Source organism: Notamacropus eugenii, chromosome 1, assembly GCF_028372415.1.
Source record: "Notamacropus eugenii isolate mMacEug1 chromosome 1, mMacEug1.pri_v2, whole genome shotgun sequence".
Taxonomy (NCBI): Eukaryota; Metazoa; Chordata; class Mammalia; order Diprotodontia; family Macropodidae; genus Notamacropus; species Notamacropus eugenii.
The window spans coordinates 109013570-109040602 of NC_092872.1; the positions used below are offsets into that span (position 1 = coordinate 109013570).

General features: G+C 36.5%; 2 protein-coding genes across 2 annotated transcripts; both read right to left on the reverse strand.

The window, feature by feature from the left end:
• Positions 1 to 6064: 6064 nt before the first annotated feature.
• LOC140505710 (interferon alpha-16-like) lies at positions 6065 to 6653 on the reverse strand. Its single transcript, XM_072611962.1, has one exon. The coding sequence runs from the start codon at positions 6651 to 6653 to the stop codon at positions 6102 to 6104; it is 552 nt and encodes a 183-aa protein (XP_072468063.1). The 3' UTR covers positions 6065 to 6101.
• Positions 6654 to 17535: 10882 nt separating this feature from the next.
• LOC140505714 (interferon tau-like) lies at positions 17536 to 18245 on the reverse strand. The gene has a single exon (XM_072611972.1). It carries the CDS (start codon positions 18141 to 18143, stop codon positions 17592 to 17594), a length of 552 nt encoding a protein of 183 aa, XP_072468073.1. The 5' UTR covers positions 18144 to 18245; the 3' UTR covers positions 17536 to 17591.
• Positions 18246 to 27033: the final 8788 nt, after the last annotated feature.

Consider the following 27033-nt stretch of genomic DNA (forward strand, 5'->3'; position numbering starts at 1 on the left):
GTAGACAATAAACGCCATGAGTGCAGGGATTGTGGTGTTTACCTTCATGTTCTTCCAGTGACAAGCAGGTAAAAGATATTCTCTTCCATTTATACATAAAAATATATTTTAAAGCACTTATTAAGCATCTCCTAGGTACCAGACATTATGCTAAGTCCTGGGGACACACACACACACATACACACACACACACACACACACACACAGTCTCTGCTCTAAAGGAACTCACAGTCTAATGAAGAAGAGTCCTAAAGAGTGCCTTTACTGTAATAGTTACTTAATATGTGCTTGCTGAATTGAGAGTAACAAGGCTCACCAAGAAGTGATGTTTGGAGAACTCAAATATTCTCCTGGAATGTTTTCTGAAGTCCCTCCTTGCTCTAATCTTCTATGATTCTATCTTTTATGCCTGTTACCTGAATAAGAATTGTTTCTTCTGAGGTCAGATTTATGAGACTGTTTTGCTAGTGATCCAAGAACAATTTTAAGTAAAATGAGATTTAGTTCCAGTTCTTTTTCTCTGCATGGTAGAATAAGACAGAGACTTTAAGTCCCATGGATTTCTCTTAAAGACTTGCTAGCATGTGAGACATTCTGGGTGCTACTCGGTATTATAGGGGACTCACACAAATACCCTATCTTGGTTTGTCTTTAGATTGTTATTGAGCATGGATATTTCAATTTTTTATTCCTTTCAAAGTCCATAGAGTATCCTTCGGTTTTCCATTCCAGCCCCTCATCCAGACCTCACATAATCAACCTGTAGCTTGGCTCCAGTGGGTATTCTGAATAACTGATTTCACTGCACTGGGCTTTTCTCAACTGAATTCGTTTCCCCTGGCAAGAGAGAGGGGAAACCACTTTTGTTACTTCTGTTTTCAATATGCTTAACATGCTTCCAATTTCCTTTTGTTTTCTTACATCATTTCTACCTTTGAGGAAATTTTCATAGAGAGAAAACAAAATTCTTGTGGTTTAAAAACTCTGAACAGAAATTTCACTCTATTTTAAATTTATCACTTATCTGTATTTGAAAAAAAAAAACACCTCAAGAAGGGAAAGAAAGTGTTCTATGAACAGAAAGCCAACTTTGTACCATTAAGGGGTACATAAAAGTTCATGTATTAATTTTTAAAAAGCAATCATAATAGAACAAATCAGAGCTTTCCTTTACATTATTACCTTTATGGTCTTTGAAGAAAACTATGTGTAGTACTATCCTGTATTTACAGAGGAAGATACCTGAGAAAGTGTAGTCTTCAGAGAGAAGATATGTGTATGCATGTAATGATTGCAGTGAAGTAAACACATCCTGATGACATAAGTATGTGAAGTTTCAGATATCAAAAACTTTCAAGGCAGATGAGACTTTGGAAAGTGTCCAATCCAATCCCCTAATTCGACAGATTAAGAAACAAGTAAAGAGACATCAGATAACTTTCCCTAAGCCATTATTAGTAAAGAGAAATCTAGAATTCAGGTCTCTTGACACCTAGTCCAGTGATTCTATGATACTCGGCTCTCTAAAGTTAAAATGAGGAAAAGAGAAATCCTTAATATTAGAAGAGCTGCAGACATCATTCTTTTCTTTCTTCCTCTGCTCTCTATGCTCTTCTTATCCCAAACCCTACCTTAAGAGGCCAGAAAGAGTGAACAGGGTCATTGGGAAAATTTCAATCAACGGATGATAAAGGATAGAGGCTGTCCTCATTGAATGACATTATAACTCTATGACTGACTGATAGCTCCTTTCCCCTGTCTCTTGAGTGGGAGTATAGGAGTGAGCTAAAAGAATTGTCTCTGGCTAGAAAAAGTCAGAGTTGAATGTCAGATGAAATGTACAAATGTCAATTACTCTAACTGCAATAGTTTACAATAAGTCTGAAGAACTTAGAATGAATAATGTTATTCATCTCCAGACGAAGAATTGGTGGTTTCTGAATGCAGATTGAAGCATATTTTTATGTTATTTTCTTGAGTTTTTTCTATGTTTTCTTTCAAATTGCTTGCCTTCACAATGAGCCGAGTGGGGATGGAGGGAGGGAGAGAATTTGGAACTCAGAGTTTTAAAAATGAATATTAAAAATTGTTTTTTACATGTGACTAAGGAATCATAAAATACTAAGTAAAAATTTAAAAAAAGTGTTGCTGTTACTACATGCATGTAGTGTTCTCTTGGTTTTGCTCATTTTGCTCTTCATTATTTCCTGCAAGTCTTTCCATGTTTTTATAAGATCACTGAGCTCATCATTTCTAATAGCACAGTATTGTTCCATCAAAATTATATACCACAGCCTGTTCATCCATTTCCCAATTGATGGGCATCCTTGCCATTTCTAGTTCTTTACTACCAAAAACAGAGCTGCTGTGAACATTTTAGAACATATAGATCCTTTTCCTTTTCCCCTAATCACCTTTGGAAGTAGATCTAGTAGTGATTTTGCTGGGTCAAAGGGCATAGGTAGTATAATAGCTCTTGGTGAAAAATTCCAGAGTGCTTTCCAAAATGGTTGGATCATTGCACAACTCCACCAGTAATGAGTTAGTGTCTCAATTTTTCCACATTCCCTCCATCATTTGTCATTTTCCTCTTCAATCATTTTAGCTAATCTGTTAGGTGTTAAAAGGATATCTCAAGGTTAATTAACATTTCTCTAATCAATGATGAGTAAGAGCACTTTGTCATATGAGTATAAATTGTCTTGATTTCTTCATTGGAAAACTGCCTGTTCATCTACTTTGATCATTTATTTGTTGGGAATGAATTGTATTCTTATAGATTTGACAGAGTTCTTTATTTATTTTAGATGTGAAACCTTTATCCAAGAAAGTGTTGTTTTGGGCAGCCTTCAGGGGTTAACAATCACTTTAATCAAGAACACGTATCAATCCTTTAACCAAGCACATATATCATTCACTTGGTTCAGGGGAGTCAACACCTTGAAATTCAAAGAAAATACAAAAAACCAAAAGTCAACAGATATGACCTGAATTCAATAGACAGTTGAACCCAACTGTCTGACCATACTTGCCAGAAAGGGAAGCACTGATATCGGGGTTTTCAAAGCTGAGAGGCTCCTTTAAAGGCTTCCCCGAGTCCTCATCTGGCCAAACAAACACTTCCAGTCAGTAAGCCCCAAAATAAAACCTGCACTTCAGAGTCTTTATACACTTTTTAGAACCAGAGGATATCACATCCTTTGAGAACAAGTGCCTCACTAACAAAAGATGCGAACCTTCTTATAAACCTTCCTAGGCCTCAAAATGGGTGGGAAAGATCCTCCTTAATCACATTCAAATAGAGATATTATTCTTCTTGATTATACTAAAATAAAAACACCAAAAGATCTTATTTTACTTGCCATTACAACTGTCTATAAATCTCCACACATCCACAATTTTCTAGTTTTCTTCTGATCTGGGCTACATTTTTTTAATTTGTACAAAACCTTTTTAATTTAACATGATAAAAATCATCCATTTTATTCCTCATGATGATCTCTATCTCTTATTTATTCATAAACTGTTCTTCTATCCCTAAGTCTGATAAGAAATAAAGTCACATGTGGTGGGAGGAACTTGAGGAATGGGTCGAACAGGAAGGGTGGAGCAAAACTGAGAGGAAGTTGCTGAGAGCAGTTAGGGTGGAGGAAGAGAGAGGACACAGGCAAGCAGGCAAAGCTAAGCTCATGAGTGTTTTTTGTTTGTGGGAAGGCTCCAGTGGGGGTCAGGGGGAAGGCTTGGGAATGGCTTTGTCCCCTATGGTGATGTGAATTGACTTCTTGGCTACTATCATGGATATGGTTTTTTGGTTTGGGGATTTGACTTGCTGATATCTGAATAAATGTTTTTCTTCTGCCTTCTATATGGAAGCCTGTCATACTTTGTGATTCTGAACTATGACAGCATATTCATAGTTACGCTTGTTGCTGTGAATATTGCCTGGGCAGTACTTTTGGTGTCATTAATAGAATCACAGGGTATAAAATCTCTATTTGTAGGCAGAAAGTATTTAGAGGAAGAAATGGATATCCCAGGGTGGTAGGATTTACCATATTCCTCTCTGGTAAGTTATTGGGTGAAAACTGGGAAGTGAGGTTACAGGAAGGGGAACCTAGAGACTTGGAAGAGTATTTGCAAGGAATACTAAAAAGACAAGGGAAAGAGCTGGCAGGGGTGTGTTGGAGAGTCTGTATTTTATTAAGAGGTTACAGTATTATATGTGAAAGCAGAGACAAACTGCTGAAAGGAAAAATTCAGATGGAAAAAGAATTAGCTAGTTTGTATGGGAGTTCTCAACATTTGGGCTCTCTTTTAAAAGAGCAGGGTGGGGGGCGTCTCAGGTGGAAGAAAAGGCTGTTCATTTAGCTAAGAAGTGGAAGGCTGCCCAAAGAAATAGCATACAACCTTTGTACCAACGCTGCCTAGTTTCCATGACAACCACTGCCAGAAGGGTGCATAGGTAGAAAATGTAACTAAGTCAGAGTTGGAAAATGAAACACTGTTGTAGGAGGAGACTTCTAACTCACCCCATTCTAAGGCAAAAGCAAGAGAATCAAGCAGGAAACAGTGTTTAGGAGATATTTGAGAATTTTACTCAGCAGGTGGTAGCAGATATTTTGCTTTGATTCACCCAAAGGATGGGTTAATATCTTGGATGGTGAGAATCAGTGATGAAGGAGCTGGAGGAGTATCAATAAATGGCGTGGATTGTTTGAAATTTATAGGTATCAGTCAGAATCTCTTTGTACAGTAAGCTTATAGAGACTACAATATGTAATGAGGTAACAATACAACTAATCTGTTAGCTTTGGCTGCAGAAGGATGCAGTAAGCAGTATCCTACTGATTCTGTGTAGCCTAGTAGTGAGAGACCCTAATATTCACTTAAGGACTGAATAAGAAAGTTAAAGGAGGAGGTAATGAAAACTGCCATAATGATTGGAAATGCAAATTCCCCCTTAGCAGTTTCCCATAGGAATATAATAGTCAAGACGACTGCTGCTTACAAGTATCTAGTTTTGACTCTAATAATTGGGGAACTACGGAACCCTCTTTCAGAGGTGTTGGACAATATTTCACAGTTAAGGGACTTAGGGGACTGGGGAAAAGATCAATTTTCTGGAGAGAGAAGAATAAATAGTCAGCAGATTCAAAGTCAGAATAGATTGACAAGGCAAGAATTGTTTGTCACTTTATTGAAAGCAGGAGTAGATTCTGGAAGCATAGATGGTAGTTGGAATGTACTGAGAAAAAGGGCATGATAGTAGATGGAATACAGAAGTAAGAACTGCCCCTCCGGATCCTCCTGAAACATTTTATCCAAATTCATCACACCTTCAGGGAGAATAGGAAATTGTCTGAGCCCCAGCTCAGATTAAAGAAATACACAGACAGGATTACAGACCCCATATTAATTTGACTACATATTGGAAAAATGGATCAAATACTGTAACTAGGGCATTAATAGACACTGGGGTGGAAACTCTGATAAGTCTAAACATGGAACTCCTATCACATCACAGGACTGGGAACGGCTGAAATATCAGTTAGACAAGTCAAATTAATGATGAAAATTGGACAGCAATTATGTCAATTTATATTTCAGCATTTATAGTAAATAGCACAATGAGTTGAACTCAGCTTGTATTTAATATAGTTTGTTGAATTGCATTCTTGGAAATTTCTTTGAATATTTTGGAGTACTATTAAATCAGACATTTCACATGAGGTTTATTAGCAAAATAATTTTATTAATAAAATATTATTTCTTGAAAGATTGCAGTAGACTCAATATAAATAGCACAAAACCAACCTTGTCCACTCAATGAAAAATAAATATTAAAACATACTTATTAGAGTAAATAACAAATAGAAATAAATAAATAAATATGAATTATAAAAATGTTCAGGATTAAGAACAAGTGAGAATTCTCTATACTAAAACCCTCTTTCAGTTCATAAATAGCAGTCTATGTTCTTAAATAATTGAGTGAATGCAAATGTTTTTTAGTTGCTGTGCAAGCAATTCTTTCTAATGATTGAACATTTAATTTTAAGAAAGCAGTCAATTATTTCAAGAACTGAGAGTATATTTCTTCTTTAGAACCTGAATTTCCTTGCGAGCTTGTTCATGAACAGAAAGACTCTCCTGATCTCTAGTCGTAGGATCTCCCAGGCACAGTGGCTGTATTCTTTTCCCTGCAGGTACTGGTTCATCCCTTGGAAGTAGATCTTCAGGGCAAGCCTGGCATTCTCACTCTCCAAGGAAGGCTCTTCCCACTCCACATCCTGCCCAAGGCATCTCTCTAGTACTTCCAGCTGCTGATTTACTCCAATGAGCAGTTGCATGAGCTGGGTCTGATTCCAAGTAGCAGGAACAGCATTCTGACTGAAGAGGGTGAAGATCTGCTGGAGCATTTCATGAACAATGACTGTGGCATCTTCTCTCTGGAGCTGGCTGCCCTCCATGGCTTCCTTTGGGAAGTTGAAGTTGGTCCTGTCCTTCAGGCATGGCACCAGGGAAAATGTGCTCATTTGGTTCACAAGTGAGAAGTCTTTCTGGAGACCCTGAGTCAGGTCACAGCCCAAGGAGCAGAGGGTGCTGGAGTAGAGCAGCACCAAGGCAACTGGCAATGAGGTCCAGGAGGTCATGGTGAGTTGAAGATATTTTGTGGCTGATTGAGCTGAGAGACCAATGATCCTTTGTCTCAGCTTCTCAGGTTATCTGGCTGCTAGGCTGTTGTCTCTTAAATAGTCTGAGTGTAAGTTTCATTGCTTAGCATGGGATTTTCCCTTCACTTTCTACTTTCTTTACTTACTTTTGGTCTTAGAAAATGTGATTACAATATCATTTTTGTGATATTTCTAGAAGTGAAACAAAATTTTCTCTTAAAGTTTACAGATTAAGTTCTTTGTGTTCAGCTATCTTATTTTACTTATTTTTTAAACTCATTATCTTATAGTGCACACTACATTTTTGTTTTTCAGTCATATCTGACTCTTCATGATCCCATAGGGGATTTTCTTGTCAAAGATATTGAAATGGTTTGCCATTTCTTACTCCAGCTCATTTTACAGATGAGGCAACTGAAGCAAGCAAGATTATGTGACTTATCCAGAGTCATACTACTAATAAGTGTCTAGGGACAAATTTGTCTCAGGAAGATGTGTCAGCCTGATTTCAGGCCCTGCACTCTATCCACTCTACCACCTAGCTGCTCATACAGTCAGACAGGGGGATCAGTTTTGTCCTTGAAATGTTTCTTTCTTTTGTCCTCTGCAGACTGCCTCCTTTGCCACCATCTGCATTTAGACCTTCGGCCACTCATATTCTCCTTTGTTTAATATAACACTACTACTGTCTTTACTTTACTTCCTGGCCACCTTTTCACCAGTCCTCTTGCCACTCAGACTAGAAACCATTTCCTAGAGATCGTAACCTTTCACCCCCAGAATTCACAATATATGACATGGACGTTCTGAATGATGGTTGCTTCACTTCATTTACTCCCATTGTGACCTAGATCCAGAAATATTTCATTTCACTGTCCTGCCATCTTCTCATTAGCCATGTCTGTTAGCTGGTAGTGTATGAAAATAATGGAATATTACTCTAGTGGAAGAATTGATATCATGATCTGATATGGATATCTAGAAGGGTCCTTAAAAACCTCTCATTAAATATTCTCATCATATATGCTTATTTATTTATTTACCAATTTGTTTCTTTGCTTACTTATTTCTTTGTTTACCAGTGCTTCATTTATTTCATCAGTTCATCATTTTTTACATTCACTCATTCATTTATGTACTGTTTAATATAGTTTCCATTTATCTCTCTAATTATTGATCTATCAATCTATTTACATATTAAAGGCTTTAACTCTCTTACTCCCCCTGGATGGAAATTCAAGGGCTCCTGGGGTTCCTTTCCCATTCTGATTTTCATGGAAGTTTTGATGTGCTCCATTTCCAACATGAGCTGGTTTATACCTCCTTGGACAGACTAGTTTCAGAGGCTCTCCACATGGATGTCAAACTCTGTGTATATCAGATTATTCCATACAAGCTCTGAGCTCTGAAACTCAAGAGATCTATCACTCTCATATGTCTTAGTGTCCTTAATGGTAGATGTATGCCAAGAAGCTTAGCACCTTTGTTTTGCTTATGTAAGGCCCAGGGAAGGTCAAGGTCACACTGACAATAAACGTGATGACTTAGAGAAAATGGAAAGAACGATGAATTAACTCAAGTGAAGAAAGCAGAACCAGGAAAACAGTATACTCAATGACTACCACAACCTGACTAGAAAGAGCGAACCACTACCCCCCAAGAAAACAACAAAAAGTGATATCTACAAGAGTATAATGATCAAGCTTGATCCCTAAGAGTTTATATAAAACAATAACTTCCCCATTTTTTTTGCAGAGGTGGGAGACAATGTGTATAGAACGCTGTATACAATATTACACTTTTCCAATACATTGGTCTAATTTTACTGCCTTTTCTTTATTACAAGGGTTCCCTCTCTGGAAGGAGTTAGTGAGAAGAATAGAGTGGGAAATGTAGATGATGTAAAATTGAAATATATCAATATTTTTACTAAAGAATGCAAATTACCTAATGATAGAGACTCTCTTTGGCTTAGTATTAGTATCCTTAGCACTTAGCCCAATGTTTAGCATAAAATTACTGCCCTGCTTTTTTATTAATTTCATTTATTCTCATTATTTCTTCTGTTTGCCATCTTAGTCTCCTTTGCTGGATTATCATTCATTTCCTGCTCTAGTAGTGTGGGTGTTCCATAGGACTTTTTTTTTTCCTGGGCCTTCTCTTTTTCTGTCTCTGTATTTGTTTCACTGAAATTCTCATTAGCTCTTATGACTTATGGTATTATCTTTCTGCTGATGACCCCAAGACTAGTTTTCCGATCTTGGTCTCTCCATTGAACTACAGTGGGACATTGTCAACTGACTAAGAGAGAGTTCTTTCTGGTTGTATCAAAGCATCCCTAACTCAATATCTCCCAAACAGAACTCTTTGTCTTACCTCCTAAATGAGAGGCAGTGATACAGAGCATAAATCACTGGATTTAGAGTTAGACTGTGAGGATTGGAAGCTCAATTCCGTGTGGACGGTCTCGGGCGGGTAAAAGTGGGACCTCTAAATCTTAGAGTCTTACGAGGCCCTCCATGAACAGCGGGGATCCGAGAAGGTCAGACTGAGCTAGCTCGGCTAGCTCGGGTATTTCCGCCTCTCCCCCAGAGATACGTGATGGGTGGAGTCTCCCTGCCCTCGAGGTCGTCCCGGATCTGGGCACACTATTGTTATCTAACAGCATGGTATTTAGATGCAAACTGTGCGGCTGAAGGTTAAGTAGGATTGAGGAAGCCCAAAAAGCGCTCTTAGCACGTGTGGAGCCAAGAGGACAGTAGGCTCCGTTTTCTTCTTTCCTCTCTCCCCTCCCCCTCTCTCCCCGCTTGTACTTCTATTTCCAAGCCCTTAAGATCCTAGCCTCCTTAGGAAATCTCCCCCTCTTCCTCCTAAGGAAGACCCCCCTGCACTTGTAACTAGACCCTGAAATAAAGCTCAACCCTTGTTCGACTCTGGAACGTCCTTTCTCTCATATGTGCATCCGGTTTTGGCCAACCGAAGACCTCGGAGGTGAGGTAAGAAAGACTCGGGTAGCCCACACAGGCCTCTAGGCCTGGAATTAGACAACTTGGGTTCAAATCCTGGCTCTAGGTGCTTACTCCCTGTGTTACCTTATATGTCACTTAACTTCTCTTGGCCAATTTTTATTCATCTGAAAAATTTATTCTTTAGATTAGATAGCCACTAGAGTCTACTCAAAAATCAAACCTATTTTCCTAATCCTTCTCCTAAAACCTTCCTCATGTCTTGAAAAATCCTCCTAGTTACTGAAATTTATAACATCAAGTCATCCTCAATTCTCCAACAGCAAAGGCAATCAGTTGCCTACTTCTACAATGTCTCTGTAACCAGATTCCTGTTCTCCATTCAGTATTTTTAAATATATTTTCTAAAGGAGAAGTAAAATCTCAGAAATGTTAAAGTGATTTTCTCAAGGTTTCTTAGCAAGTATAGTAATCTTTTTTTCTCTTCATATACTGCATATTTCAGTTCAACTCAAGTACTTGTTCCTTGATCTCCTGCTGCCTTTTCTTTCTTTCATGCATTTGTTCATGTCTAATATGCACCACTACTCCCTATTTCTATCTACTGGCATCTTCTGCTTTCTGCAAGGCCTAATTCAAGGTTAGTGTCCTTCATGTTGCCCTGCCTAACTCTATGCCAGGAAATGAAATCTAATCCTTTTATCTTTGAGCCTCTTCTATTTGCTAATTCATTTTTGACTCATATTACCTTTATTTATATGTACCAGACAATAAACCCCACAATTGCAAGGACTTTGGTAATTTTCATCTCCATTTTCAGTTATCAAGTCAGTCAACAAGTATTCATTGTACGAAGCACAGGGATTCAAAGAAAGGCAGAAGTCAGAGAATTCACAGTTTAATGAAGGAGAACACTGGAAAATGCCCCACAATGTATAGACACCTAAATGATATTTATTGAATTGAACCTAAGAAAACAGCAGAATAGGCCATTTATTTGGAGAACTCAGTGACTCAACAATAGAATTCAAATGATTTCTGAATACCCCCCTTGCTTTGTCTTGTGATTCTGTGATTTATATCTATTAACCCGAATGAGAAACAATTCCCCCCCCCCAAAGTCAGATTGGTGAGAACCCATCTTCAGTGATACAAGAACAATTTTTTTATGTAATGAGATTGGGTAGAAAAAAGTTTTTACTTTCTTCATGGGGCAGAGTAAGGCAGGGATTTTGAATACCTTCTGTGTTCCTTCAAGACTTCTTAACGTGGGACACTCAGGGTGCTATTAATGTTGTAGGGTGTCCATACAAATAGTCTACTTTGGTATATACCCTTTGATTGTAATTATGCATAGATGTGTTCATTTTTCATTTTATTCAAAGTCTATAGTGTCCCCCTTCTGTCTATTCCAGTCCCTAAATATAGCTTTTTTGCTTATCAAGGCTCCAGGCTTGACATCATGGCCCTGTATTTTTTACCTCTGTGGATACCCTGAGTTGCTGAAGTCACTGCATTGAGCTTCCCTTAACAGAATTTCTTTCACTTGACCAGAGAGAGGGGAAAACTCTTTTTCCACTTCTACTTTCAGTACATTTAGCATGAATTCAGTTTCCTTTTCATTTCTCCTCTCATTTTTATCTTCGAAGAATTTTTTGGTATAGAGAAAACAGAATTCTGATGTTTAAAAAATTTCGAACAGAAATTTCACACCCTTTTTAGTCTAATTACTTTTCTTTATGTGAAAAAAACTTTAAGAAAAAAATGTAAATTGCTCCTGGAACAGAAATCAGCAACTTTGAACCATTCAGGTGCAAGTGAAAAAGCCTAGGTATTTATTCCAAATACATAACCAGGTGAGAGCAAATCAAAGCTTTACTTTCCATTATTGCTTTTGAAAACTTGTGTTCAGAACCTCATCTATTTGCAGAGGAAAGGTACAGATAAAGTGTGAGGAACTGTTAGAAGATAAGTAGAAACATGCAATAATTGCAATGAAGCAAACACATTTGGATAAATTATCATTTTGTTATTATTATTATCAACGTATGTCAAGTTTGGGTAAAAAAAAATGAGGCAAAACAAATCTTGGAAATTGCTCGATCCAGTCCCTACATTTTAATGATTAAGAAACAGAAGCAAAGAGAGGTCTGCTAACTTGTCCTAAACCACTTAGTCATTTTTAAAGACAGTATAAGAACTCAAATCTTTTAACTCCCAATCTAGTGGTTCTGTTATAGCATACATGATTTGTAAGATCAAAATGAGGAAGTGAGAAATCTTTAATATTTAAAGAGTAACAGACAATATATTTTTTTCTTCTACTGCTTTCAATGCTCCTCTTACCCCAAATTCTACCTTAAAGGGCCAAGAAAGTAGTGAAAAGGGACCTAGGCAAGTTTCTGTCAATAGATCACAGAGAGGAGAGAATTCTTACTTGAACATGCTACCCCTCCATAAATGTAGGACAACTTCCTGTCTCTTGAATGGGAACATAGGGCTAAACTAAAAGAACTGTACCTGAGGAAAACAAAAACGATGCAGTTGAAAGTTAAATGAAATTTACAAATGAAAATTCCTCTAATTCCCAGGACAGGAAAGAGATTTTTTTCATGACTCAGCTGAAAAAGTGGGTTAGTTTTCTTTCTGACAATTCACTATGACTACTGTAGGCAATCTTTGTTTTAAGATCATAGGTATACATTGCATTGTTAGTCACAATTCATCCACATTTTCTCATCCAGTTTATTCCTTGTGTGGAATAAATTCTACAAATTCTCTAACATGTGTACAGTCAATGAACTAAAGGCCATTTTCCAATTATTATTATTATATCTAACATAAAACACATTACACATGCTACCTTATAGGATTCTCATCTCCATTTTATAGATGAAGAAACTGAGGTTTGAAAGTAAAGGGATTTGCCCTAGAGTCACATTGCCAATAAATGTCTGAGGCAGAATTCTAACTCAGGTCTTTCTGACTCAAATTAAGTCCAGTACTCTATCCTCTATGCTTTCTGGATTTCATAGTATTTTATATAACCCAGAGGAACAAGGAGACTTTCTATCAGTTACCCTTCACTCTTACCATACCACCAGTCCACCTCTTCTTCTGGTTATGTGACCCTCCCATGACATCCTGTGCACTGCTTCTCTTGTGCAATGTTCATTGGTAAGCCATGTTATTATAATTTCTCCTTTTTGGTATCTGAAACTTTAGTTCTTCATGTCATCAAGCATCACTGGAAGACTGATGCAAAAAATATACCTTTGTTTTTCAGAGAATGTTGGCATAATTCAAAGAACTGGAAATTGAGGGGATGCTCATTGATTAGGGAATAGTTGAACAAATGATGGTATATGATTGTGGCATAAGATTATGAAATACGAATACTATGAAATTCCTGTAAAGGAATACTATTTTCTACTAAGAAATGATGAGCAGAAAATTGACGAATGTTGGAGGGCTTGTGGAAAAACTGGGACACTTATTCACTATTGGTGGAGCTGTAAACTGATCCAACCATTATGGAGGGCAATCTAGAATTATTCCCAAAGAGTTATTAAATGATCTACACCCTTTGGCTCAACAATACCACTACTAGGTCTATTTCCCAATATGATTAGGGAAAAAAGGAAAAGAACCTATATATTCTAAAATATCTATAACATCTCTCTATTTGTGGTGGCAAAGAGCTGGAAATAGCAGGGATGCCCATCAACTGGGAAATGGCTGAACAAGTTGTGGTGTATAATCATGTTGGAATACTACTGTGCTGTAAGAAATGGTGAGCTCAGTGATCTCAGATAAACATAGATAGACTTGAAGAATGAAATGAGCAGAGCCAAGAGAATGTTGTATCTGGTAATATCAATATTATTTTAAGAGGAACCTTGAGCTACTAAGTCATTTTGACTATAATAAATACCTTATGAAGGCTCTATCTGTATCCAGAGAATGAACTAACAAATAAAAGTATGTATAGAATGATTTACATATGTATATATGTATATATATATATATACATGTACACATATTTGTGTCTAATAGTGGCCATCTCTAGGGTGGAGGGAAGGTAAAAAGGGGGAAAAGAAAGTTACATGATAACTGTATTATATATTTAAAAGGAACAACAAGTTGTACATAATAGATCTGCAGTTTCATGTGCAATCACTTTTTCCTGTTACTATGTCCTGGAAATGCTTGTTTTATTTCTTACATTCAGAATAAAATAAATAAAATTTTAAAAAAATCTAAAAGAGAAATGATGAGCGGGGTAGTTTGAGAAAAACCTGGGAAGACACATGTGAACTAATGCAAAGAGTCACTTCACTAAACCAGGAGAATTCTGTACACAATAACAGCAACATTGTATCAATGATCAACTGTGAAAGACTTAGCTGCTCAGACTTAACTACACAGATACTTCTAAAGGATCCATGATGAAAAATGCTATTCACTTCAAGAATGAGAACTAGTCATTTCTGAATACAGATTGAAATATACTTTTTTCACTTTATTTTTCTTGCTTGTGTGTGTTTTTACAACAGGGATAATTTGGAAATAGGTTTTGCATGGTTTCACATATATGATTGGTATCATTGCTTTCCTTCTCAGTGGGTAGGAGCATATGGAACTCAAAATTAAAAAAAAAGTTAAAATTTTTTGCATACAATTGAGAAATATTTAACAAAATGTATGTAAATATAATTTTTAAAAAGCTGAGGTCTTGAAAAGCACTGCTCAATTTCCCCAAGACAATGCAGCTCACGTTCCACTTCCTGTTCATTTCTGGATATATCTGGTTATCCATCTGTTTGTCTTTCCAGATATATATGAATGGATCAGTTTTTAGAATTGTTTCTCAATTAGGAAATCATAATCCAGACAAATGACATTTTTCCTACATACATTTGGCTTTTCCTTTCTCAAGTACTGAACTCAAAGTGGTGATAAATCTCATTTAGGAGGTTTTGGAATATTCTAAGGCATAAATAGACATAATTTGCAATATTTATTGTCAATAGATATTAAAAATGTTTTGATGTCAGTAATGTCAGATAACTTGCTGGAAGAAGATGAAAGGGGAATATACATTCAACCCTCAACTTTTGCAGGGGTAATGTTTTTTTAAGAAAATGATGTAAAAGTAAAAAAAAATTCAAATGTTGACACATTGAACCTTTGGGAAATAGGGGGTTAGGTTCCTGCAGCCACCCAAAACTGGAATCATTTGCTAGAGATTGCTGAAAATACATTTTTCTGCGTAAAATTGTTTATAACAAAACATTAATTATATGCATTTTTCCTTAACGCCATAGCTATGAAATTACTAACAAAATGCAGTACACAAAATAAAACTGGTAGCATTCAAAACATTTTTTCTCACTAGTAATTACCTCAAATTCTGTGGCCTCTTGTGCTAACATCTCAATAAAGAAATTGATTTCACACAATATTCACCTTTCATAGCACATGAAATCTAAAGTACCATTACTACTGCACAGGAAATAAAATCCTTAAAACTAAAGCATTTTTTAACTTGAATACTACTTTCCACTGTGTCAGAAGGCAGTACTACATATATTGCTGTAATCCTCTCTGCCTTGGACACTCTCTGAAATACAAGGGGAAGGTTGCTGAGACTTTAGTTGCTGCTCTCAGTAGATGCTGAGACTTTTAAGTTCTTGACATTACTGTATAGTCCAAAAGTCTTACGCTACACTTTGGTTGCATACTTAAAATATAAAACTTCAGTTTTAAAGGCAGACAGTGAAAACATACAATAAATACACAATTAGCTCTCTACAATGGTGAGGTGACAAAACCCGTAAAGCATCTAGCAGGATAGCAGACACTCCACAAACTTGTAAGCACCATGCCTCGCTTTTTTTTTTTCTCTATTGCCCATAACTGTAAATTTGCATGGTTGCTAACACAAAAGTGAAAATGAGGTTTTTAATAAAATCATGCAAATGTTTGAAGTTGTGAAAGTTAAATGCATGACTGTTGAGGATTGAGTGTATGCTTACATATATCTAAGAGTTGTTCCTCTCCAACAGGCAGTGCTGGTGCATTGCAAAAAACATTATCCCAATATTTAAGAGATCCTTGCTGTGTCATGGCTACACCTGTAATAGCGGCCCCATCATGATAAAATTATTTTACCTCTTTGTCCCTCATTTTCTTCATTTGCAAAAGAAGGGTCTTGGATGAGATGATTTCTAAGGTACCTTCTATCATTTTCTAATTCAGTGATGGATAGTTTGATGACTTCTTTTTCTCATTAGCATGGATACTCCTATTGGAGCAGACTGTGACCCATCCATGACTTCTCATATAATATAATTATTGTTTGTGTGTTTCCATAAGATGTTTACGATATCTTGTGGAAACACTCAGTGTGGTGGAGGCATTCCTCTGATTCTTGATTTTTTATGTCCCCCTTGGTTATCCATTCCAGCCCCTTGATATAGCTTTTTAGCTGCCTATAATCCAGACCTGGATTTGGGCTTCATGGGTACTCCGAATTGCTGAGCTAACTGCTTTGGCCTTCTCTTAATTGAATTTCCTTCTCTTGACCAGAGAGAAGGAAAATCTCTCCATTTCTATTTTCAATGTACATAATGTGTATTTAGTTTCCTTTTGTTTCCCTATATCACTTTGACCATCAAGAAATTTTTGATGTAGAGAAAATAAAATTCTTGTTTAAAAACTCGATGCAGAAATTTCATTCCTCTGCAAATCGATTACCTTCCTTTATTTGAAAAACCTCAGAAAGGACAGAGATTATTTCCAGGACAGAAAGTCAACTTCGCACCATTAAAAAGTAAGTGAATTGTCCAGGTGCTGATTACAAATAATCTAAGCCTAATGAAGCAAATAAAAACTTTACTTTCCATGATACCTTTTATGAGCTTTGGAGAACTGTTTGCAATACTGTCCCCTATTTTCAGAGGAAGATGCCTGAAAAAGTGTGGTCTTCAGAGAACATATAAGTGGATATACATCTATATAAATATATATATATATGTACATATATACATACATATATATTGCAGTGAAGGAAACATCCTGATAATACAAATATATTAAATTTAGATATAAAAATCTTTCAAGGCAGAAGAAACTTTGAAAAGTACCCAGTCTAATCCCTTGATTTTTACACATGAGGAAACAGATAAAAAAAGGTCAGATAACTTTCACTAGGCCAAGTCATTATTGATAAAATTAAGTCTAGAACTCAGATCTTTTGATACCCAGTCTTGTCATCATGGAAATTTTAGTTGCGTTATTTGCAACTCCTTTCCAGAATTGTCATATCATTTCCCAGCTCTACAGCTTTGTCTCTAATATATCCTTTGAAAACTAGTTGTATCCTTTCTTTAAGGTTATGCTGTAACTCGTCTGAAGGCACTATGGCTATGTATGTCTTCTTACACCTTTATGTACCCATTGACACAATGCCTTCAACTTAGATGTTTTAATAAGTGATGGTTGAATTAAAGTCTTGGAATGGATCTTCTCTGAATGCTTATGGATTGTTGAATCAACCTATTCACATAAGGTTTATTAATAAAACAGTTTTATTAGTAAAATATAGTTCTTTAAAAGAATACAAATTTATTAGAAAAATAAAGCAATTAACAATAGGCTCGATATGAATGTTACAAAACAACCATATTCTTTTTAAGAATAATAATTATAAATATTATAAGAATAAATAGTATAAATAAATAAATAGAAGCCTGTGAAGTATAAAACATTCAGTTACTGAACACAAATGATGATTCTCTGTATTCAAAGCCCCTTGCAAAATAGGAATGGCAGTTTATATTGTTTTAAAATCATTCAGTTAACACAGATGAGTTTCAATTGATGTGGAAACATTTTTTCTAATGATTGCTTAATTTTAGGAAGAACTGAAAGTCTGTCTTTTTCTTCCTCATTCCCTGAGTTTTCTTGTCAGTTTACTCATGAGCAGAAAGACTCTCCTGATCTCTAGTCGTAGGATCTCCCAGGCACAGTGGCTGTATTCTTTTCCCTGCAGGTACTGGTTCATCCCTTGGAAGTAGATCTTCAGGGCAAGCCTGGCATTCTCACTCTCCAAGGAAGGCTCTTCCCACTCCACATCCTGCCCAAGGCATCTCTCTAGTACTTCCAGCTGCTGATTTACTCCAATGAGCAGTTGCATGAGCTGGGTCTGATTCCAAGTAGCAGGAACAGCATTCTGACTGAAGAGGGTGAAGATCTGCTGGAGCATTTCATGAACAATGACTGTGGCATCTTCTCTCTGGAGCTGGCTGCCCTCCATGGCTTCCTTTGGGAAGTTGAAGTTGGTCCTGTCCTTCAGGCATGGCACCAGGGAAAATGTGCTCATTTGGTTCACAAGTGAGAAGTCTTTCTGGAGACCCTGAGTCAGGTCACAGCCCAAGGAGCAGAGGGTGCTGGAGCAGAGCAGCACCAGGGCAATTGGCAACAAGGTCCAGGAGGTCATGGTGATGCTGAAGATAGTTGTGGCTGGGTGAGCTGAGAGACCAGTGAACCTTTGTCTTAGTGAATTGGATTATCTGGCTTTTAGGTCGCTGGTTCTTAAATAGTGCTGAGTGTAATTTTCACTACTTAGCATGGGATTTCCCTTTACTTTCCACTTTCTTTTGCTTACTTTCCTTATTGGTCTTAGAAGATGTCATTACAACATTTGAAATATTTGTGGAACTGCAACCAAATTTACCTTTAAAGAGAGTTTACAGATTAAGTTCTTTGTCATGAGCCATCCTATTTTACTTTTTAAAAATCTCATTCCTTTGAGGGTACATATAATTGTTTGTTTAGTGTAATTAATTTTTTCCCTGAAGTATTTCCTGCTTCTCTCCTCTCCATAACTACCTCCATTGACACCACCTGCATTTAGGCTTTCATTAATACTTGTCTTTCCTTGGTTTCAATGATATTCCTTTCTTCTCTTCATTTTCTGGTCTCCTACTTACCAGTTCTCCAGCTACTTAGACCAGAAACCATAGTCTACTGAACTTAACTCTTTCATTCCCAGAAATCCCACCCTGTGACCTAGCTCTCTTGATTAATGGTTGCCTCATTTCATCCACTAGATCTAAGTCTTCCTTCAGTCATGCTTGACTTATTGTCCTGCTGTCTTCTCTTTAGCCATGTATATAATCTCTTTGGCCTGCCTTCCACTTTCCAAATCTGAGAGCATAATCAGGTTAACATTATTCTCGTTCTTCGAAAGGATACACCAATCTATTTCCTGATGGCTTCATTGAGCTTGCTTGTATCTTTTCATAACAAAATATCCCTCCCTCTCCACCACTTTCTTAGATGTATTTATAATGAATTTTTGCTTATTGTTAATGTAATTTTGCTTCTAAATGGGAAGATCTTTCTCATCCATTAATAGGCCCCTGTGACCTGCTTCAGTCACATGGAAACCTGAGTGACATGAGTCAAGTCATATGGAACAGGAAGGGTAGAACTGGAGCAAAGCTGAGAGGAAATTGATCAGAGCAGTAAGAGCTGAGGGAGAGAGAGAAAGCAGGCAGCTGGCTAGTGTGAGTGACAGAGTTTGTGATTTGTTTAAGGGAGCTGGTTTTTGGGAAGTCTAGCAGGAGGAAGGCTTGGGAATGGCAGTGTTGATGTGTATAGATATCTTTGTTGCTGTGATGGATTTGGCTCTCTGGTGTTTGAATAAATGTTTTGGTTCTGTCTTTCATGTTCAGAGTCTGCTGTTTTTCACTATTCACAATTGCACTTGCATATTCATGGCTGCAATAGGCACTGTGAATATCACATTGATGCTACAGTTGTCTCCAGATATTAGAACATAAGGTCTTAAATTAGTGTTGAAGGATCAATTAGTGTGGATAGGATACTTTCTAGAGATTTAATGAACTTCTCCAAGAATAATCAGGCACTAGATACAGAGAAAGTACTGCTGAAATCTCAAGACAAAACAGGAACATAACCTGACAAGGCAGTTCTTTATGAATGAAGTACAGAGACTGCTCATCTTTAAAGTACTCACTCCTCAATTCTTCCCCCTCCCCCTTGCATGCTGTAGCTTAGTATGTACGAATTAAACTGGGTGCTCGTGCCTTGGATCATCCTGCAATTCCTGGTTCATGTAGTGACTAAAGAGCATTCCCACAGAGAACGAAAGTCTCCTTGCAGTGGGGAATGTGTATATGCTGGGAAGAGTTGTGATGAGCATATACAGGGAATAGTTGGTGCAATGGGCAATTCCTTCTCTGTAAGAGATCTATGCCTCTCAGCACATCATCTTGATCATTGAGAAGTGTTATGTGAGCTCCTGGGGAAAACTGGCTTTCAGGATGGTGTGAGCATATGCATATGTATGGTCACATGCATGGACTCATAGATGAGATTGCAGAGTTAATGGGAAGGAGCACAGTTATCTAGAAGATAAGTGCTATCAGACAAAGCAAAAATAAAATTTCTCATTATCATTAGAGAAAAACAAAGACCACATTTAATGGAAGCATAAAAATGAACCAATTAAGCCATATATGCACTATTTGGTAGTCTCAAAATTCATAAAGAATATTTAAATGCCTGTTTGAGGATTCAGTGATTCAACAGGAATGATTTCTAAAGTCTCTCCTTACTCCAACATTCTATTACTCTGTGATTTTTACCTACTCTCAATTGAGAAACAAGGTTCCTGTGAAGTCACATTGGTAAGATTTCATATCTAGGGAGCCAAGAACAACTTTTAATAATATGAGATTGAGCTCAGTTCTTACTCTCAACATGAAGTAGAGTAAGGCAGAGAACTTTTTGTCCCATGGATTCCCCTTTGACACTTGCTAAAATATAGGATATCCAGGGTTCTATTGGTGTTGTAGGTGCCCACACAAATTGCCTATCTTGGTATTTTCTTGGTGATTGTGCATGTATGTGCTTATTATCTGTACCCTTGAAACTCCACACAATCCCCCTCAGCTATCTGATTTATACAGATATGACTAATGCAACTCTTTTGCTTGCCTAGGCTCCAGGCCTTACATCATAGTCCTATGGTTTTGGTTTCTCTGGGTACCCTGAGTTGCTGAGTTCACTGCATTGGGTTTACCTCAGCTAAATTTAGTTCACTTGACCAGAGTGGAAACTACTTTCTCTACTGCTATTTTCAATGTGTTTAACATGAATTTAATTTCCTTTTGGTTTCTCATTTTACTTTTGCCTTTGAGGAATTTTGGTGTGAAGAAAATAGAATTCTGATGCTTTAAAAACCCGAAACAGAAATTCTATACCTCATCTAAATCTATTACCTTTCTTCATTTGAAAAACCTCAAGCAGGGACAGAAATTGCTCTATTTTTCTTAATGGTAACACTGGCAAACTGGTTCATTATGAAGTCATGTATGGTTCTTTTCTCTTTCATTCTTTGCATGGAGTTAACTTTCCAGTTCTGTTGTGTCAGCCTCTGCAATTTGCCTATCTCAACTTCTACAACAACCATCTTATTCAGGTCCTGATCTCTTCTATTTTGATCACCTCCTAACTATTCTTCCTCACTTTAGGTCTCTGTCAAATCTCTCCTCTATCAAAATTACTGAGTAATCTTACATTGAGATAATCATGTCAATTCTTACTCAAACACTTCAAGTGACTCCCCATTTCCAATCTTGAGGAGACAGCTTGGAAAAGAGAAAATAATACTAAACTTGGAGATAGGAGAGACCTGGATTTATGTCCCACCTTTTGCCCTTACTATGTGACTTGTCTCATTCTGTGTCATAGAATTGAATATTCTATTAAATTATGTATATAAAATGCTTCACAGACCTTAAAGAGTTTAATAACCAGGGATATTCTGGATCTGATTCATATCAGCTCATTCCAATCAATTGTTAAATTTTCAGTATGAGAATGTACGCTTTAGAAGTTGGCAAACACTATAGATCAAGGCTTGTTTTGTTGCATTGTTGATTTCCTAGATTTAAGACAATGTTGGAAGACATATAGATAATGCAGATTAAACTTGAAAGTGTGTCACGTGTTTTTGTTTTTTGGATTTTTTTGGATAGCAAGTTGTTAGCATTTACCAGCCCACATATGTTTACTGTAAGTTTTTATTATATAAGAGACATTGTGGCGTATCATAGAGATTGTTAGATTTAGACCCAAAAGGTTTGAGTTCAAATCCCACTTTAGATAATTATTAGTTGCAAAATAAATTATTTAAGCTCTCATAGCTTCAGTTTTTTCCTCTGTTAAAATGGACCTAATAATATTTATACCACCTACCTCATGAAGTTAATAACAATAATACAATTATAGTAATATTTATATAGAACTTTAAAGTTTGCAAGAACTTCCTAAATATGAATTATTATTTACCAAATAAAGTATAGATTCAAAACTAGCAGGGCTCTTTATGCTCCACATTCAGCCTACTCATTCAGTCTGGCCTCATAGGTCTTTCCACATTCTTTATGTTCTAGCCAAAATGGAACTTTGTCCCCCCTTTCTTCTATTCTTTCTTATTTCTATTTCTTTTTTAAGGGTATGCAAACAGGAATTGTTTTTAAACTTAAAAAGCAAATATTCATTGAATACTCAATCATAAAGGATAATCTTTTCATTCATAGAACTAAAGTAAATAAAACAACTAATTTTTTAAGTGAACACCCTAACTTTATCCTAAAAATACAAATTAATAAGCAAGACAGAAAATGCCAAATTTTAGCTATGATGATCACCAGAAATACATAAAAATCCAGTCAATTTTCATGATCTTTCTTTAGCCAATTGATGACTTTACTGAAATTGATCAAACTGGATTAGAATTTCTTCATCTTCCTATCCTAGAGAATAATGTATCCTTTAAATCCCTTAAATTCTTCAATCAAATTATAGTAATTAACTAATGAAGCCAGTTCTTGTTCAATGTACAGCATTGCCCTCCTCATCAATAAACTTTGGGAACATCTACCAGAAAAATACACACTGTTAACGGGGTGAGTGACGGGGGTCGGTCCTAGGCGCCTGGGCGGATAGGGGCCTCCCCGGGAGTGGCAGCCCACCAATCCGAGGGAGACACGGCTCCCATAGAGGAGTTGTGAGCCCACGGGATTGGTCGGGTGGGCTGGATCCAATCGGGTGGTAGGCCTCGCCCTCGGGGCGGGTTAGGATGGCAGCCCGGAAGAACCTCCCTATATAAGACAACGCCCTGAACTGCTCGTGGGACTCCTCCATGCAATAAAGCTATGAACCTCCTGCGCATTGCCTGATTATTGCCTGCCGCCGTGTCCCCCGGGGTAGGTCCGGAGACGTCCGAAGCGGTGCCCACCGAAGGGAGATTCTCACTCGAAGGTCCCGGGGACAGACCCGGGACAGGTGAGTGAGCACATATGGAAATGGGGCCCTTATGAAGGGAGCCTAAGTGGAGAGGCAATTCCCAGAACCCCTGAGGTCCTCTCCTCATGTTCCTGAGATGCACCTCACATAGGGAAGTATTGCTCCCTTAGTCTCTTTGGGCTTATTCTCTCTCTTTTTTACTGCCATAAGATTTTGAGTTCCAAATTTCTCCCTCTCCCTCTCCACCCTGCACCCCAAGATGGCATACAATCTGATATAGGCTCTAAATATCCATTCATATTAAACATTTTCACATTAGTCATGTTGTAAAGAATTAGAACCAATGGGAGAAACCATGAGAAAGAAGAAAAAACAATAAAAACAAAAAAGGGCAAATAGTATGCTTCAATCTGCATTCAGACTCCATAGTTCTTTTTCTAGATGTTGATAGCATTTTCCTACTTGAGTCTTTTGGAGTTGTCTTAGACCCTTTCAGTGCTAAGAAGAGGTAATGTCTGTCATCAAATGGTGTTGCTGTTTCTGTGTACAATGTTTTCTTGGTTCTGCTCACTTCACTCAGCATCAGTTCATGTAAACCTTTCCAGGTTTTTATGAAGTCTGCCTGCTCCTAATTTCTTATGGAACAATAGCATACCATTACATTCATATGCCACAGCTTGTTCAGCCATTCCCTAATTGATGGGCATCCCCTCAATTCCCAATTCTTGGCCACCACAAAAAGAGCTGCTATAAATATTTTTGTACATGTAGGTCCTTTCCCGATTTTTATGATCTCTTTGGGATACAGACCTAAAAGTAGTATTACTGGATCAAAGGATATCTACAGTTATAGCCCTTTGTGCATAGTTCCAAATTGCTCATGAGAATGGCTGGATCAGTTCACAGTTCCACCAATAATGTATTAGTGTTCCAATTTTCCCACATCTTCTCCAGCATTTATCATTTTCCTGTTTTTTTTCATGTTAGCCAATCTGATAGGTGTGATGTGGTACCTCAGAGTTGCTTTGATTTGCATTTCTCTAATCAGTAGTGATTTAGAGAATTTTTTTCATATGACTATAGATAGCTTTAATTTCTTCCCCTGAAAACTGCCTGTTTATGTCATTTGACCATTTATCAATTGGGGAATACTTGTATTCTTGTAAATTTGACTCAGTTCTTTATATATTTTAGACATGATGCCTTGATCAGAGATGCTAATATAAAAATTCTTTCCCAGCTTTCTGCTTCCCTTCTAATCTTGGTTGCACTGACTTTGTGCAAAAACTTTTCAATTTAAATCAAAATGATCCATTTTGATTTTCATAATGTTCTCTATCTCTTGTTGGTCATAAATTCTTCCATTCTCCATAAATCTGACAGATAAGCTATTCCTTGCTCTCCCAGTTTGCTTATAGTATCGGCCTTTATATCTAAATAGTGTACCCATTTTGACTTTATCTTGGTATAAGTTGTAACATATTGTTCTATGCTTAGTTTCTGCATACTATTTTCTAATTTTCCCAGCAGTTTTTGTTAAATAGTGAATTCTTATCATAGTAGCTAGATTCTTTGGGTTTATCAAACAGTAGATTACTGTAGTCATTGACTGCTGTGTCTTGTGTACCTAACCCATTCCACTGATCCACCATTCTATTTCTTTGCCAATACCAAATAATGTTGATGGTTGCTGCTTTATAATACAATTTAAGATTTGGTAAAGCTAGGCCACCTTCCCTTGCATTTCTTTTCATGAATTCCCTTGATATTCTGGACCTTTTGTTCTTCAAGACGAATTTTGTTATTATTTTTTCTAGCTCTATAAAATAATTTTTGGTAGTTTGATTGGTATGGCACTGTATAAGAAAATTAATATAGGTAGAGTTGACAGTTTTACTATATTAATTCAGCCTACCCATGAGCAACTGATGTTTTTCCAATTATTTAGATCTGATTTTATTTGTTTTGTGTGAAAAGTGTTTTGTAATTGTATCCATATAGTTTTTGGGTTTGTCTTGGCAAGTATACTCCCAAATATTTCATAGTATCTACAGTAACATTAAATAGAATTTCCCTTTCTACCTCTTGCTGTGGACTTTTAGTAATATATGGAAATGCCAGTGATTTGTGGGTTTATTTTATATCCTTCAACTTTGCTGAAGTTATTTATTATTTCAAGTAGGTTTTTTTACTTGATTCTCTAGAGTCCTCTAAGTATACCATCATATCTTCTGCAAAGAGTGATAGCTTTGTTTCTTCTTTGCCTATTCTAATTCCTTCAATTTCTTTTTCTTTTCCTATTGCTCAAGCTGGCCTTTCTAGTACAATATTGAATAACAGTGGTAATAATAGACATCCTTTTCACCGTTGATGTTATCAGAAAGGCTTCTAGCTTATCCCCATTACATATAATGCTTGCTGATGGTTTTAGATAGGTATTATTTATCATTTTAATCAATTTTATTATTTATCATTTAAATTTATCATTTATTTCTATGCTCTCAAGTGTTTTTAATAGGAAGGGTCTTGTATTTTGTCAAAAGCTTTTTTTTCATTTACTGAGATAATCATATGATTTCTGTTAGTTTTGTTGTAGATATGGTCAATTATTCTGATAGTTTTTCTATTATTGAACCACGCTTGCATTCCTGGCATAAGTCCTACGTGGTCATAGTTTATTATCCTTGTGATAAGGTGCTGCAATCTCTTTGCTAATATTTTATTTAAAATCTTTGCATCTATATTCATTAGGTAAATTGGTATATAATTTTCTTTCTCTATTTTGGCTCTTTCTGGTTTAGGTATTAGTACCATATTTATATCACAAAAAGAATTTTGTAGGATTCCTTCTTCACTTATTTTCCTAAATGGTTTATAAAGTATTAGAATTACTTTTTCTTCAAATGTTTGGTAGAATTCACTTGTAAATACATCTGACCATGGAGATTTTTTATTAGGGTATTCATTGATAGCTTGTTCAATTTCTTTTTCTGAAATGGGGTTAAGTATTTTACTTCCTCTTCTGTCAATCTGGGCAATTTATATTTTTGTAAATATTCATCCATTTCACTAAGATTGTCAAATTCATTGGCATACAGTTGGGCAAAATAAGTCCAAATTATTGCTTCAATTTTTCACACGTTTCATTTTTGATACTAGTAATTTGGTTTTCTTCTTTCTTTGTAGAATATAGAAGCTGCAGGGTACTGCATGATTCTGTCCGTGGTTACATGATATTTAAATCATTTCTTTCTGGCTCCTTGGAGTATTTTCTTCTTGACTTGATAATTCTGGTATTTAGCTACATTATTCCTTGAAATATTCCCTTTTGGATCTCTTTCAGGAGGTGATGGATGTATTCTTTTGATAACTAAATTACCCTCTAGTTCTAATTTACCCTCTGGTTGTAGGACCTCAGGGCAGCTTTCCTTGATGATTTCTTCAAAGATGTTGTCCAGGCTCTTTTTTTAATCATGATTTTCAGGTAACCTGAATAATCTCTACTATATCTATTTTTCAGGTCAGATGTCTTTCCAATAAGGTAGATTATGTTTTTTTTCTATTTTTTTCATTCTTTTGATTTTATTTGACTGATTCTTGATGTCTCATAGAGTCATTAGCTTCCACTTGCCCAATTTTAATTTTCAACAAATTGTTTTGTTCAGTTAGCTTTTTTACTTCCTTTTCCATTTGGCCAGTTCTACTTTTTAAGGAGTTGTTCTCTTCAATGTACTTTCCCCCGATTTGACCAATTGTATTTTTTAAGGACTTGTTTTCTACAGTAAATTTTTGTCCTTCCTTTTCCAAGCTATTGACTGTCTATTGCATACCTCTCATTTCTTTTCTCAATTTTTCTTCAATCTCTCTTGTTTGACCTTTAAAATCAGTCTTGAGTTCCTCCAAGAAGGCTTTTTGGACTTGAGATCAGTTCATATTCCCCTTTAACGTTTCAGATGTGGGTATATTGATAATGCATTCTGTTCTGTATTTGTGTTTTGATCTTTCTTGTCATCATAATAGTTGTCTATGATCACTATTGTTTTTCT